This window comes from Montipora capricornis, chromosome 2, assembly GCF_036669925.1.
Source record: "Montipora capricornis isolate CH-2021 chromosome 2, ASM3666992v2, whole genome shotgun sequence".
Lineage (NCBI taxonomy): Eukaryota > Metazoa > Cnidaria > Anthozoa > Scleractinia > Acroporidae > Montipora > Montipora capricornis.
The window spans coordinates 38233856-38250230 of NC_090884.1; the positions used below are offsets into that span (position 1 = coordinate 38233856).

A 16375-nucleotide genomic window follows, 5' to 3' on the forward strand; every position below is an offset into this window, starting at 1 on the left:
TTTGCGTATACTTACTTTTTTGCCGGGATTGCTGGAATGGTCTACACATAATTTCCCATCTTCCATTTGCTTCTTTTTCTCCTTTTTTCGCTCTGACGAAGGGCTAACGCTCGAAACGTCAGCTTTTAGAATCTCTGTACGGTGGTCAATTTACATTATCAACTCCGTTGATAAACCAAATTTTTGTATATTAAATCATCAACTTTATCATGTCAATTTAAAGCTTTCTTTGTAACATTTTACATTGTCATGTTTCCGTTTGTTCGTATAGTCAATCAGCATTATTATCAATATACGCGGCCAAATAGAAAATCGGCCTCTTCAAAACACACGCTCAGCGGGCCGCAAAATACTGACAGCGGGCTGCTAATGCATTATCAGCCCTACAGCTGATTGGTTCTTGCTTCAACTTTGTGATATGCCTATTATTTAGACGATTTTACGCATTTTTTCGATAATTTTAAATAAGTTCACTGGACTGAGTTGATTCTTTAATAGCTTGTTCAATCAACACTTACATGATGATTTGAAGTGACTTTGAATTCGTTATTCACTTAGCTTGTATTATTAAAACTCGCATTCTTGATATCATTTGGCCTTGTTTATTGATAATGATAGTGTCATTTGCGGCCCTCGCGCTTCGCGCTCGGGCCCGCAAATGACACGACGCGGGCGCAAATAAAATATCCCTCACAAAGTCATGTTATTCCCTTATTTTGCGCACACTATATACTCGGCGGCTAGGCAGTGACCTTAGTGCCTAAAGAACGTGGTAGATATATTAGAGAGTGGCTCGGCGGCTCGCCGGCTCGTAAAAAGTGAACTTAGCGAAACCGTAAAATGAAAGTGCTTCGACCTAATCAGTGAAACAAGCGCTTCGGCTTAATCAGTAAACGAGTGCTATATTCTTCAGACGATCTCATAAAAAGTGTAGTTAACCAAACCGTAAATTGAAAGGTAAAATTTTAAAAGAGTGCTTCGACCTAATCACTGAAACAGGCGCTTAGGCTTAATCAGAAAACGAGTGCTATATTCTTCAAATGATGTTGTAAAAAGTGTAGTTAACCGAACCGTAAAATGAGAGCGAAGAGTGCTTAGGCCGTAAGTGATTAGCCATCGAGCCGCATACACTCATTCTTCTTGACTGGGGAGCCGTCGAGCCGTCGAGCCGCATACGCTCATCATTCTTCTTGACTTACGAGTCGCCGAGCCGTCGAGCCGCATACACTCATTCTTCTTGACTGGCGAGCCGTCGAGCCGTTCTATCGAAAATGTAACCGTAAGTGGCCCTGAATTCTTTAGTTATGCAGTGTTGTTTCTTAAAATTGTAAAATGTCTGCTGCTATCTAAACCTTTTTGGAAAATATGGATATATTAAGCAGCAGTATAAAATCAGTCGCATCAATTTAGCTATTAGATACAAAATTTGGTTTTATCAACGGAGTTGATAATGTAAATTGGCCACCGTACAGAGAATCTCTGTACGGTGGCCAATTTACATTATCAACTCCGTTGATAAAACCAAATTTCTGTATACTACTTCCCCACCGACGCAGCACCACAGTTTCTTTAGAAACTACCCCTTCATTCATTAGCTATGAGATAGCCTAGTTTACAGGACGGTCGTTACGGTTTCTGGCTGCGACAATTGGTCCACAGAGAAAAAACTAACCAATTCCCAAGGTCGTATGCCCAAACCATTTGTCAAAACATCCTTTGGGGAGGACCCCTGAGGTGGTCATGTACACCATCTCGGACACTTTAATGCCTTGAAGCTTAGCAGCTAGTATCTGAGCTTTCTCACTAAAGCTATCCATGCATATAACAAGCGTCGATCCTTCTTGTAGAAGAAGCCCTTTGAACAATACCATCAATAGCTTCTCTGCAATCGATTCGGAATCTGCGAACAGTGGACCAATCCTGAAACCATCTTCTTTAACATATGTTGGTCTAGCAACCACATAACCTTCGACTGACCCATCAGCGTCAGTAGCTACATGGACGTGACAGCCGGGTACACGAAGCCACCTCGTCAGGAACGCGTAACGTGGATACCCAAATACGTGGCCGTCATAGGTGAACAACGCCTCTTCATCTACTTCATCAATGCACCGAATATTCACCAACGATTCCTCCGATATTCCTGAAAAGCAGCTTAAGGCAGTGGGAAGATGAAAGTCGTACCGCGCCCCATACAACAGGCTTTGATAACCTATTCTCTTGTACATATTTTCTCGCTCCAACAACGCGCATCCTCCAGTTGTTCTTGGCTTCACTCTGTCTAACGCGGCCATATACATCGCCAGTCAGTACCCTTTGCCTCTGTATTCCTTGTTGACGATATACATTCCCACAAATCCGTAGTCATCACCGTATTTCGTAATTGTGACACTGCCGATGGGTTTTCCGTTTACTTCCCCCACTATTGTCCCTGATGGATCACACGAAAAAAAGCATTTGGCGTCATTTAAACCCGGTCGCCAGTTCTCCTCTACCGTTGCTTTGATAACTATCGATTCGAACTCGGTTTCTGTCTCGATAACCCGAACGCTAAATCCTTCCATTGATGTTTTGTACAAGAATTGTGGCTGGTGGACGCATGTATATGTATGAAAGCCACCGACTACGTCCCAGAAGTTTCTTTGGCTGACAGGAATGGCCTACAATAGACTTTCGAAAAGTCCTTAGTCTCATGAAGATGGCGCGCAGGACGAATGACTTTTCATCCTTGATTGGCCCTAATTTTAACGGGTCACTGAGCTAGACAATCATAGTAGTCCTTGTGGACCCCGGGGGATAGAGTTGTCAATCAAAACTTGTCAAACGCATTGGATCGTGACATAAGTGATGGATGAAGCTACAGGATAATTGCGCGACTACCAGGGAAAAACAATAGCTTTTATTACAGTTGAGCCCACGTTTAAGCAGTGTTCGTTTCAGGGCGCGCGGAAGCCACACTCTCGGGTCAACATTCACAGATATTAGGAATGATTACGTTTTTGTAAACGTTGGCCGTGTAGCACTTTTAATTTGAACAGACTTAACTGATTAGAGTGTAATGTGAATTGCTAAGTATCTACCCCATATGAACCATGTGAGCGTTAGCTCTACTGATGGAAATGGGCCCACACTAGGACAGAGAAAAACTCTGACCAGGGTGGGAATATTGAACCCACGACCTTCGGGTTAGATCTCCGCCGCTCTACCGACTGAGCTACAAGGTCAGACGGGAGCAGGCGATGTTAAAGTCATGGCAATAAACATGTACAAGTACAAGAAATTATTACGGTTTTGCATTCGTGGGCCGTGTAGCACTTTTAATTTGAACAGACTTAACTGATTAGAAGTCACGGCGCCCATATGGTGGAAAGAACAATAGCAGAAAAGTCTTTTGGGAATTTGACTCAGTGTATTATTATGCAAAACTCAAGCTACATTTTCCTATTGTTTTGGCACCAACATGGCCGTCTTATCACGTGAGTGCAATCAAGTTTACAAGTTTATTACAAAGTTTGGAACATAAAAAATATGATGTACCACTGCTCGCACTTAGCTACAGCTATTCGAGGCGAGCAGTGGTTTGACGCATAGAATTAAATATTATTTTACAGTGCATAAAAAACGTTACCTAACAAAATATGAAGTACGAATCAGGTAATGAAACCAAAAAAAGCAAAGGAAGGGAACATAAAATAATAATAATAATAATAATAATAATAATAATAATTATTGTAATAATAACTATTGTGAATGTTGCGTTTAAATTTCGTTTTAGGCATTTGACGAAATTCATTATATAAGCTATTCCAGTTTCAAACACCATTCCTTGAAAAAGACATATTTTGCTTGTTTATTCTAGAATATTCGAGAAAGAAGTTACCTCTTGTTGATGACCTTCTGATATATGAATGAATATTATATGAATGAATATTATGTTGGTAATCAAAGAATGGAGAAGAGTATAGATGGTTTTCAATCACGTGATGAGACGGCCATGTTGTTGCTCAAAACAAGAGCAAATTATGACTCATGTTTTGCATTATAATACACTCAAATTTTTTCTCGATTGTTCTGTACGCCAACATGGCCGCTATGACGTCAGGTGAAAACCATCTATAAAAGAGATTTAGTGCGCGAAATGTGAAAATAAATTATGAGTTCCTATCCAGAATTTACGTTTTTCACAGAAGAAGAGAAACAACAGTGGTTGAATGGAAGCTGCCCTCGATAGTTTCGCACATTTGAGGTTGTAACTTCGGTTAACACTGTTAGTTTTTCACACCCAATAATCAGCTTTCGTGACAAATTTCTAATTTTGTAATTCATTAGGTCTCACGTTCTTGCATGTTGTACTCAAATAATTCGTTGTTTTCCTTTAAAAGTAACTTTATTAATTAATTAATTAATTAATTAATTATATCTAGCTCTCACATCAACTGGAAGGCAAGAGATGATCTCTCACGGATCAAAATGTAACGAAACATTCACATCTCGGAGACTAAAGTAAGTTTAGAATTTTCCAGTTTTGTTTAGAATAAGATTTTTATTTCATCATTTGGTTAAAGTGCACTTTATCTGTTCTTTCTTCGATTTTTCTTCGTCGCGTGATTAACCTTAGATCACAGTTTAGAATGTTATTAAAGGTATTTTTCTGCTTTTATGTTCCAGCTAGTCGAACCACATAAGAACACATTAGAGTATTTAAGAGTATACAAGGACACTCAGCCACACGGCTTAAGGAATTCAGGTTCATAAACTTCTATTTGCTGTTTTGCTGTTGCTGTATCGAAATATCAGTCTGTTTTCTAACACCATGCGGCGGCCATTTTGGAATAAGGTGTATAACACTATCACGTCGCCTACTAACACATGCATATGCTATACAGTGCCTTTCCATACTTTCCACGGTAAGGCCAGACAAACCTCAAATTACTCGAAAAAAAGGCGAAGGAAACAGTCAAAAATCAAGAAATCAGACAGACCTTTGATAAGAAATTCTTGTTTTGACACGAAAGTCTCGTTTTTTTGCCTTCTCAAACTCACACTGCTTACACGTGGTATGGGCGGCCGCCGCCAAAAATACAAAGTAACGCGAACTGGTTCACTGGTGCAATAGAGCTGATGTAGCCTAAATACAAGTAGTCTTGCTGCCTTCTGTCAAATTGTTTACTCAAACCATAAACAAAATAAAAAGATAGGAAATTCTCTAGTCATTACTATTAAAACGGAAAAGACTAACCGAAACCGGTTTATGGAATTGAAAATCGATTCGTCTTCCAAACGGTCCGGTGTGATGTTACTAAATGGCTTACCTTAACCTAACGTGGTTCAGACCATCGATGTTCAATGTAATATGAAAAGTTAAACGAAAGGTCGGTTGATTGAGTGTAATTACAAAGTAATCCTTCATCGAAACAACAAATGACTCTGAGGGGAACTCGTATGGTACGGATAGGAATCGACCCAAAACGAAACGGTTTATGCAAAGGACAAATGGTTTGCCCTAGTGTGAAATGAATTAAAGAAAAAAACGCAAGTGGTTCAAAGTATCGGCAAACGATGGTCAATGATTCAATGTAATCTGAAGCGGTTTAACAAATGGATCATTCATTTAGCGTAATCACTAATGGATCAGCAATGATGATGATGAAACCTTTATTTAAGTGTCATAAGAGGATTCTAGTACATTACATTACTAATTGAGGACGCTAATAAACAACAAATGGTCTGAAAGGAACTCAAATCATACTGTCCACTGACAAACGAATCGACCTAAAATGAAATGGTTTACGTATGCAAAGGACAAATAGTTCGCCCAAAAATAGCCTGTGTACAGCCGCCCGCTCTCCGAAAAAAAATCGGAAAGGAGCGTACGTGATTTACCGTTGGTAATCGTGTTCCGGAGTAATTCTGCATACATTACTGAGTGATCTACGCTGACCCAAATTTACGGGACTCATATTTCTTTGGAGCTTAATTTTTAAAATGGTAGTCAATGAGATTCCATATCTGAAAGTGCCCTTGGACGTAAGGTGCCTGGGAATGAAATTAAATCACTGGAATCGATCAGTGTAAAATGCAGACTGAGGTTATAATGTAACTGTTGAAAAAGCCCAAACCCCTTAGAAATGCTAACCTTAGTCCTAATTAGGCCTAAAACAATATTTAGGCTTAACTGTTAGCATTCCGATTCCACATTCTCGTTCCCAGAACCCATCGTTTCTCTCAGCCAGCGGGGCCTTCGCACGAGAAAACGAAGGGCTCTGGAGATAAGAGACAGGATTTCGAAGTCCTAGATTCTAGGCATTAAAATGCGATACAACTAAAATAACAGAGTCACTGACTTCCATCCACGAATCAAAAAGGAAAGGCAAAAGCTGAAATATTAAGGATTTTCCATATCCATTGGGCAAAACAACTAAAACATCCTTCCTTTTCTCCACAATATTTCTCAGTGCGTCTACCTGCGGTTCACGAAGAGAGATCGACTGTAAATTAAGGAGACGCAGGACATTAAAGAGCATCTCGGTGAACTTGTTCCCTCGTGAAGCCGCCATTGTGCCCTCACTATGTTGGTGGATATTTCAAGACTTCATACATTACCAATTCCGGAAGTCCTAGAATCTAGGAAGGCCTAGACTTGCCACAAGTCGACCTCACGATAATCCCAGGACAAAATGTTTTAGCGAGCGAATCGTGATTTTTCGTGAGCGAAGTAAATGAGCGAGCGACGAAGTCGCGAGAGGTCGACTTGTCTTGCTTGCAAGGTTTTCATTTGCGTCTCGCGCCAAAAAGGGGATGACGTCATTCGCAAGTCCTGCACTTGATGGCGCAATCCGACGAAAACAGTCCAACATGTTTGTTTCTACGAAATCGAAAGAGGAAATTTGTTGACTTTGTGCTAAAGGTATCAGAAACAAAGATGAAATAAAACGAAAGCTTATTTTCAATCTCGAGTCGCCGCTTGGAAAGGAGATTTCCAGTGGTATTTTTTGGACCAACACTTGTGCCGTGATTTGTGGTGATAGAAACAAAACACTAATTCGAAAGATTAGCAAGTAAGGGGAAGTTTCGAATCGTCAAGAAAGTCAATTGATTTCACTCATGAAAGATCAGGTAGGCCTCAGCTGTAGGAGACGTACTTGACCTGGATTAAAATATACATCTTAGTGAAACTTTAGCTGACCATTTAGCGATGCAATGACTCTCGTCGATGAATACACGTGCATTTTTAATTTTTTTTTGTTCCATTCGACGAAAAATGTGTCGATAGTCGTTGAGAATCGCCTCTGGACTTCCAAACACCATACTCATATGTTGTCTCCTACATATGACGCTCTAATGCCACGACAATTGCGGCTAGAAACCAAATCTTTCGTGATTGAAATCAGAGGAACAATTACGAATACGATAGCATTGCAATGCTCTCCAAGTAAACGACAACAAGCGTACGGAACTAGTTCAAAGGTCAGACTTTTCCCAGCTCTGGTTGGGGCAGACACAAACAGATCTGTGTAAGACAGATTTTTCTTGAATTATTTTCCTCTGATAGTCGCGTAATTCGGAATACCTAGGTGGTGGCCTTAGTGGCATGTTGAAAGTCACGCTTCACTGCGTGTGGCAAACTTTGATTGACAACTCTATCCCCTGGGGTCCACGAGGACTACTCTGATTGGCCTAGCTCAGCGACCCGTTTTTGGGTCGCTAAAATTGGCGCCAATCAAGTATGAAAAGTCCTTCGTTCCGCGCGTATCTAGACGAAGGACTTTTTGAAAGTCTTGCTGGCTAAGAGAAACGATGGGATCTGGGAACGAGAATGTTCGATTCCAGTGTTTTATTTCATTCCCAGGCACCTCACGTCCAAGGGCACTTTGAGATATGGAAACAGCCTTTACCATTGCAAACGTGCATTGAAGAGTGTCTCAGGTAGTTTTAAGATTCCTTGGCTTTATAGTATAGAAGCACTCTTAAAATGAAAGGATGTATTTGCAAGTCTTCCAACCGGGTAAGTCTGTGATCTTCACTGAGAGCAGCACCGATCGTTGCCGATGAGCTGTTATTTTTCCTCGATAAGTACACATCTCGAATCTTCCAGGGCAACACGCTTTGTCGATTGTTCTTGAGAATGGGTGGGTTGGTCCAAGGAAGGCGTTGGGATTACATTGACTGGTAAGGGGATAGCGGGAGACGTTTTCGAGTAAACAATCTTTTGAATCGTGCTATATTCACCTCGTGAAGATTCGTCAGGAGCACTTTCGTGTCTTCAGCGCTAACACAAACAATTCCAACGATGATGTACGAAGAATCGATTTCCACCTTATACTCCATAGATAACAATTCCGCACTTACTTTAAAAAGAAAAACCTCTTTGACCGTCAAAAATATTTTTATTCGTATTTTTTACCGTGCGCAAAGTACACACGAACTCATCGTAAAATCTCTCACGTTGGTTCTCACGGTGTTGATGTTTCATTGTCGTTGTTGATCGAAGGGTAATAACCAATCAAATCCTTTTCCACACATTTCAGGAAAAATCACATGGTCTTGAACACGATTACTAACGGTAAATCACAGACGCTCCTCTCCGATTTTTTTTTCGGAGACACAGGCTAGGAAGATTCTTGAGTTGCAAATGATGAGCAACACACAACCCCGTCAGAGACAGTACGTAAAACCGTTTTTTTTAACTTGGGCTGGTTTGCGACATTCTATACATTCTCACCTCGTGCCCAGCATCTCTGTAAACTCGATAACCATTCCCTGCATGCTTAACAATAAACGACAGCACGTTTGATGTTAGAGAGAAGTCAAAAAATTAACGAAGCACAACCTCCTTACACCCACTATGAATACACTGCAAAGCAAAGTCAACTTGTCATCGGACAATCTGAAACACATTTTTATGCTTCGTCGCTGTTGCTTTCAGTATAAAATACTGTCTTTTTGTTCTTTGATTGCACTCACGTGATAAGACGGCCATGTTTGTGCCAAAACAATAGAAAAATGTAGCTTAAGTTTTGCATAATAATAGAGTCAAATTCCCAAAAGAAGTTTTCGCTGGCCGCCGTGACTTCAGGTGAAATGAAAGAATACTAATTCTAAATTGTATAAACTTGGTTTTGTAGTAAACGATTTAAGCAGGATCTGAGACATTCCATCTTCTTTATTTCTGCCCTTATTCAGAGTCTGTTTGGTCTGAATTCGAATTAATCTGGCATTTGTTAACCGGTCGCGAGATCCAACTAACTCTTCAAGATGTTGTGGTAGGAATCATCTTCTTACATTCTCCTTAAATATGTTATCATTATTGACAAACTACACTTGTGGGACTGCAGAAGAACCAACTTAATTCCAAACATTCAAGGATTAAGTTTAAGATAAAAATAAAGTATGAAGTAGAACGTTACTACATGTATGTTAAGAGTAAGGACGATGGGTGGTTCAAAAAGAAATGGGGTAATAGACCTAATCGGCTAACTCAATGTTGTACCCAATTCAAACCCTTTGGGAATAAAACGTTTTGTTCCAGGTATTTCCATATCATTTAAATATGAATGCTACATTATCATGCAAAAACAATACATAAAGAATCTTAATCCCGGGAGATTTCAATTGGGTACAACATTGAGTTAGCCGATTAGGTCTATTTAGGTAATGTACTTTCCGTTTAAAATGTATTCCAGGACTACAAATTATTTTAGTAAGTCGTCTTTTAATAGTTATGTAAAAGTAGTACTGTCAGCATCCCAATGTACCGTAATTATTGACGTTATTTTGCGTGATGTCTAGTAGTGCAAACATTGTGTTGTGTATAGTGAATAATTCACACTCACATAATAGCTACTCTGTGCCTTAATGGGGATAAGTTATGGGCGAAAAAATTTTGTTTAAGGCGCAGAGTAAGCTGAGGGTTAAGATTTTCCAGCGTCGCTGAAGGGGAAGTGGGAGGGAAAACAGGACGAACTGAAACTAAGAGTGGACTTGCGAAAAGAGGGCGAAATATGCCAAGCGAGGTGTATAAAAGGCCCTATGACGGCCTCTAGGGACTTTAAAGGCCAATGGAATTAAGACAAACCGAAAACACGTGTTGTTCACGTGGTGATGAAAGGCACGAAGAGACTTTTCCGTGAGTGAGAATAGTCTTAATATTTTTTTTTTCTTAAAAAGTTACACCAGAGCAGACCTTTTTCTCGTCTTTTGCTGACTAAAAGTCGCCTGTAACACAGAAAGGCGGTTTCAATTGAATGAAGCTTGTCATTATCTGTTTGACTTTCTGCCAACTTCTAATTTGCTATTAGAAAGTTGACAAACTGTCCACGAGTAAGGTGCGCACAAACCTTTGCGAACAGTATCTGTAAAAGGGAAATCGGTCGATGATTGCATGGACCTTAGGTCATACCTAAGTTCGGGAAAGGAATCACCTCAGCAATCTTCCAAGCCTTAGCAAAAGGTGCCAGTGTAAAAGGAGGGAATCATAAGGCTTTCGATTGGTGGTAGAATTACTAATGAAATGTCCTTAAAAGTCCTTGCGGATATGTTACCATGACCAGGTGCTTTGTTTAAAGACAAACCATTGATAGCACGCTCGACTTCCTTGTTGTAGTAACATGTAAGAATGCATAACTTAGTTGAAGGAAAATATTTCTTTTAATGACTTGGACATTGAAAGTGCTACCCTCAAAGAATTGTTTTTTTTTCCTTCAAGGAGAAATACATGTAAAAGTTAGGTTTACACCAAGTGATGATTTCTTCACAGTGACACCAATTTGGATATCGTCAGAAAAATCTCCTCCAGCAATTGCCTAAACGCGGTAATTTTAGTGTTAGTAATACAAAATGGAATTTAAATGAAGTTAACTTGAGTCATGCTAAAGTTAGTCACACGCAGGCTACATCCAGATATGTTGAACTTGAGTCATGCTAATGTTAGTCACACGCAGGCTACATCCGGATATGTTGGGGGTGCAGGGGTGGCGCAGTGGTGAGAGCACTCGCCTCCCACCAATGTGGCCCGGGTTGCTTTGCTTGGGTTGCTCATCTGTTCTTTCCCCACCTTCCCTCCCTCCTTCTTTCAAATTACTACCCCTTTCATAAATATGCGGACCAACCAACCAACGGTTTCACTTTCTTGCTGCTGCCTCGAAAAGTTGAAGCGACAGTAAACGGACCGTTCAAGACAGAACCAAGATGGTCAAATCACAACGCTGGATCCGATCTGTTCCGATAGTGTGATTGACAGCGGTGTCAAACCATGAGTGCAATTTGAACTTCAGTTGGCGAGTGAATCGAGGGCGAAATATGGACGAGTATATCTTTCAAAAATTTGTCTCTGTTCCCATTTCTGTGTTGACCATTGTTATCTATCGCTCCTAAGGAGATATCTCCCTGTGCAGTAGCATCGCTTCCCTTCTCCATTGGCCGAAATGTTTAAGGGAAAGCGGAGAAGTGCGTGAATGTGCAGTAGCCGTCGCCCAGGTTGAGGGTTTACACAGGTCTACAAAACGCGTGAGAAGGCAGAATGAAGCCATGATAATGTTAGCAATGTGTCAGTGGAGAGAACGACTTCTCATTACAGTATCTTTGAATTCCTCAAAACAGTTTTCTTCCATTGACAACCGAAGCTGAGAGAAGAACTTACAGTATTCGTGTAAATTGTGCCTAAAATTCAAGAAAGACAAAGCAAGGAATTGAAATACGTAAATCATACAAAACCGACAAAATAGTCTTGCTAAAAATATCGAATAAAGAACTCCCGACCCACCCCCCGCTTCAAGCAAACGGTCATGGAAAAATAAAGTCGGCGTTCACAAGTTGACCTTATATTGAGAGAGAAAGGAAGGTACGCTATGAATGAATGTCACGTAGAACAAACAACCTGTTGAATCAACTTATAAGTATTTATAAAATTCACATTGCAGCACCGAGAAAATAGCCTGAGCGAGAGCTAATACTGAACAAAATAAGTACGCAGACTGTTGCCTGTTTCGTGAAAGTTTAAAAAAAAAACGAGATGTCCATCAAATGGCACCGACCGTTTGTGAATGGGAAGATTACTGCATCTATACATAATGTTTCATCACCATCCATTTGTACACCTGACCGGCAATAGTAGGACACTGTAATATGGATTACTTACAACATAAGCAGAACTGTTGCAAGCATCTCCTTGGTAACAAGCAAATGGTGAACATACGCCCGCGTATGATTTGTACAGCAGCAACAGGTGCAGCCATTCACGAGTGGAGAAAAATCACAGCTAAACCTAAATAAAACCAGATACTCATTATTAAACAAAACTCTTCAACAAAATTCATATTCGACTGAGACAAATGATCCTCGCACTTTGCTGGACAATTTAAGCAATTGTCGCTTTTAAATAGAAGACCTTAGACAGCTGATTGAACAGACTTAACTGATTAGAAGTCACGGCGGCCATATGGTGGAAAGAACAATAGCAGAAAAGTCTTTTGGGAATTTGACTCAGTGTATTATTATGCAAAACTCAAGCTACATTTTCCTATTGTTTTGGCACCAACATGGCCGTCTTATCACGTGAGTGCAATCAAGTTTACAAGTTTATTACAACGTTTGGAACATAAAAAATATGATGTACCACTGCTCGCACTTAGCTACAGCTATTCGAGGCGAGCAGTGGTTTGACGCATAGAATTAAATATTATTTTACAGTGCATAAAAAAAGTTACTGAACAAAATATGAAGTACGAATCAGGTAATGAAACCAAAAAAAGCAAAGGAAGGGAACATAAATAATAATAATAATAATAATAATAATGATGATGATAATGATAATAATAATTGGATATCGACCAGTATAACATTTCCGAAAAAAAAAAACAAAATTCATGCGAAGATTAAACAAATTACATGAGGAGATGGAAGGAGAATGCAAATATAATAAGTTCGGTTTTCAAGGCATATTCAAATCCGATAAATCATTATATTCATTTGCCTCCGAGTTTCTGAAGAAGCTATTGTGAATGTTGCGTTTAAATTTCGTTTTAGGCATTTGACGAAATTCATTAGATAACCTATTCCAGTTTCAAACACCATTCCTTGAAAAAGACATATTTTGCTTGTTTATTCTAGAATATTCGAGAAAGAAGTTACCTCTTGTTGATGACCTTCTGATATATGAATGAATATTATATGAATGAATATTATGTTGGTAATCAAAGAATGGAGAAGAGTATAGATGGTTTTCAATCACGTGATGAGATGGCCATGTTGTTGCTCAAAACAATAGCAAATTATGACTCATGTTTTGCATTATAATACACTCAAATTTTTTCTCGAGTGTTCTGTACGCCAACATGGCCGCTGTGACGTCAGGTGAAAACCATAAAAGAGATTTGGTGCGCGAAATGTGAAAATAAATTATGAGTTCCTATCCAGAATTTACGTTTTTCTCAGAAGAAGAGGAACAACAGTTGTTGAATGGAAGCTGCCCTCGATAGTTTCGGACATTTGAGGTTGTAACTTCGGTTAACACTGTTAGTTTTTCACGCCCAATAATCAGCTTTCGTGACAAATTTCTAATTTTGTAATTCATTAGGTCTCACGTTCTTGCATGTTGTACTCAAATAATTCTTTGTTTTCCTTTAAAAGTAACTTTATTAATTAATTAATTAATTAATTATATCTAGCTCTCACATCAACTGGAAGGCAAGAGACGGATCTCTCACGGATCAAAATGTAAAGAAACATTCACATCTCGGAGACTAAAGTAAGTTCAGAATTTTCCAGTTTTGTTTAGAATAAGATTTTTATTTCATCGTTTGGTTAAAGGGCATTTTATCTGTTCTTTCTTCGATTTTTCTTCGTCGCGTGATTAGCCTTAGATCACAGTTTAGAATGTTATTAAAGGTAGTTTTCTGCTTTTATGTTCCAGCTAGTCGAACCACATAAGAACACATTAGAGTATTTAAGAGTATACAAGGACACTCAGCCACACGGCTTAAGGAATTCTGGTTCATAAACTTCTATTTGCTGTTTTGCTGTTGCTGTATCGAAATATCAGTCTGTTTTCTAACACCGTGCGGCGGCCATTTTGGAATAAGGTGGATAACACTATCACGTCGCCTACTAACACATGCATATGCTATACAGTGCCTTTCCATACTTTCCACGGTAAGGCCAGACAAACCTCAAATTACTCGAAAAAAAGGCGAAGGAAACAGTCAAAAATCAAGAAATCAGACAGACCTTTGATAAGAAATTCTTGTTTTGACACGTTGGCCTCGTTTTTGTGCCTTCTCAAACTCACACCGCTTACACGTGGTATGGGCGGCCGCCGCCAAAAATACAAAGTAACGTGAACTGGTTCACTGGCGCAATGCAGCAAAGACTAAATGATATAGAGCTGATGTAGCCTAAATACAAGTAGTCTTGCTGCCTTTTGTCAAATTGTTTACTCAAACCATAAACGAAATAGAAAGATAGGAAATTCTCTAGTCATTACCATTAAAACGGAAAAGACTAACCGAAACCGGTTTATGGAATTGAAAATCGATTCGTCTTCCAAACGGTCCGGTGTGATGTTCCTAATGGCTTACCTTAACCTAACGTGGTTCAGACCATCGATGTTCAATGTAATATGAAACGTTAAACGAAAGGTCGGTTGATTGAGTGTAATTACAAAGTAATTCTTCATCGAAACAACAAATGACTCTGAGGGGAACTCGTATGGTATGGATAGGAATCGACCTAAAACGAAACGGTTTATGCAAAGGACAAATGGTTTGCCCTAGTGTGAAATGAATTAAAGAAAAAAACGCAAATGTTTCAAAGTATCGGCAAACGATGGTCAATGATTCAGTGTAGTCTGAAGCGGTTTAACAAATGGTTGATTGATTTAGCGTAATCACAAATGGCTCAGTAATGATGATGATGAAACCTTTATTTAAGTGTCATAAGAGGATTCTAGTACATTACAGTACTAATTGAGGACGCTAATAAACAACAAATGGTGTGAAATGGACCTCTTCAGCTTGTATGTTTTGTTTTCCCATTTCAGACCATGTGATACTACTCCGCGAACAGTTTCTGTCAAATTTCGTCTCATGCACTTGCATATGTATGCAAAAACAAAAGGAAATTCCCTTGGGAACACCACGTGGTCTAAAATGGGAAAACAAAACGTACAAACTAAAGAGGTCTATTGGAAAATTGCCCTCATAGATTACTTATTCCTCTACTTACCAAATCTGTTTTTCTCGATGCAGTAGCATCACTGTCAGCATCTCACGTGAACACTCCTGTTTCTCAGATGATTAATGATTCTTTCAAAATGTTTGTGCATGGATTCAGTTTATAATTTTGTTATGTTGCTAATACACTGGTTCGCTTTTCATTTTGTAGATGATTAATAATGGCCTTTCGCAAGTTTTGGTCCTAGAGGATGACGTGCGGTTTGAACCCAATTTTCGCAATCAACTTCAAGGATTATTAAGGGAAGCAACAGCGCTTTCGAATAGATATCGATGGGAGCTCATGTGAGTGGACCGTTATTTTCACTTTGTTCGAATACGTCATCTCCATTGGGTTTTTTTAGTGAAATTTTGAAGGTCTATTTCGGATTGGACTCGATTCAAACGCTGCGCAATCGGTTCAGGTCCCCGTAGTGGAGCACAAGCTCTGTGGGGTTACCCTGCCGGTTTACTGGCGAAGTTTGTAAATAAATAAATAAAGTATAAAAATTGTTGAGCATAAAAAGTATTTCTGAGTAGAGATTTTGTTGTAGCTTTAATACCTTTCGAGTAAAGTTATCTTTCCCTACCAATTCCCAGAAGCGGATGAAGTTAGTTTTGCATTCTTCAAACGTTAACGATTTTCTTGAAATTCTCAGTCGATCTAGAATACCTTTTATAGACTACAGTAGAATGTGTTACGAACGTGATCAAAGTGAAATTTAATCTCAATTTTAAGGTAACGACATCATGTTATTTTCGATTTCACTAGAAAAAGGGTTTTTCAAAACCTTAGTTGTTGTTAGATGTTCGTGGTTTTCTAGTTGTGGTAGTTGATTTTTATTTATTGTTCCGTAATCGCCAACGATTCGCTATGTTGTGCGAGTCAAACATTGTGTGCGATTACTTAATGCAGCGTGCATGGCAGTATGTCCCTTGAAGAACAGTTGTGAAATTTCTGATTCTGTGTGGTATAAACTTGAAAACTATCAATCTTCTCGTGTAACTGGTCACCAGTGTCATTGCTGGGAACTAACCAGGAAGAGTCCCGGCAACTTATCATGAAATATTACTTTACTCGAAATGTATCAAAGCTATCGCGAAAAGCTCATTAAAACTTTTCTCATAAGTCTTTTTTCTATATGCTTAAATTTTTTTATTGGTTAACA

General features: G+C 39.2%; 1 protein-coding gene across 1 annotated transcript; it reads right to left on the bottom strand.

The window, feature by feature from the left end:
• Positions 1-1667: 1667 nt before the first annotated feature.
• Positions 1668-2294, bottom strand: LOC138037264 (holothin acyltransferase-like). The gene has a single exon (XM_068883232.1). The coding sequence runs from the start codon at positions 2292-2294 to the stop codon at positions 1668-1670; it is 627 nt and encodes a 208-aa protein (XP_068739333.1).
• Between the last annotated feature and the right edge of the window lie 14081 nt (positions 2295-16375).

Bases quoted from the DNA above. Each gene is read 5' to 3' on its own strand.
- LOC138037264 (XM_068883232.1), bottom strand. From the start codon at position 2,294: ATGGCCGCGTTAGACAGAGTGAAGCCAAGAACAACTGGAGGATGCGCG.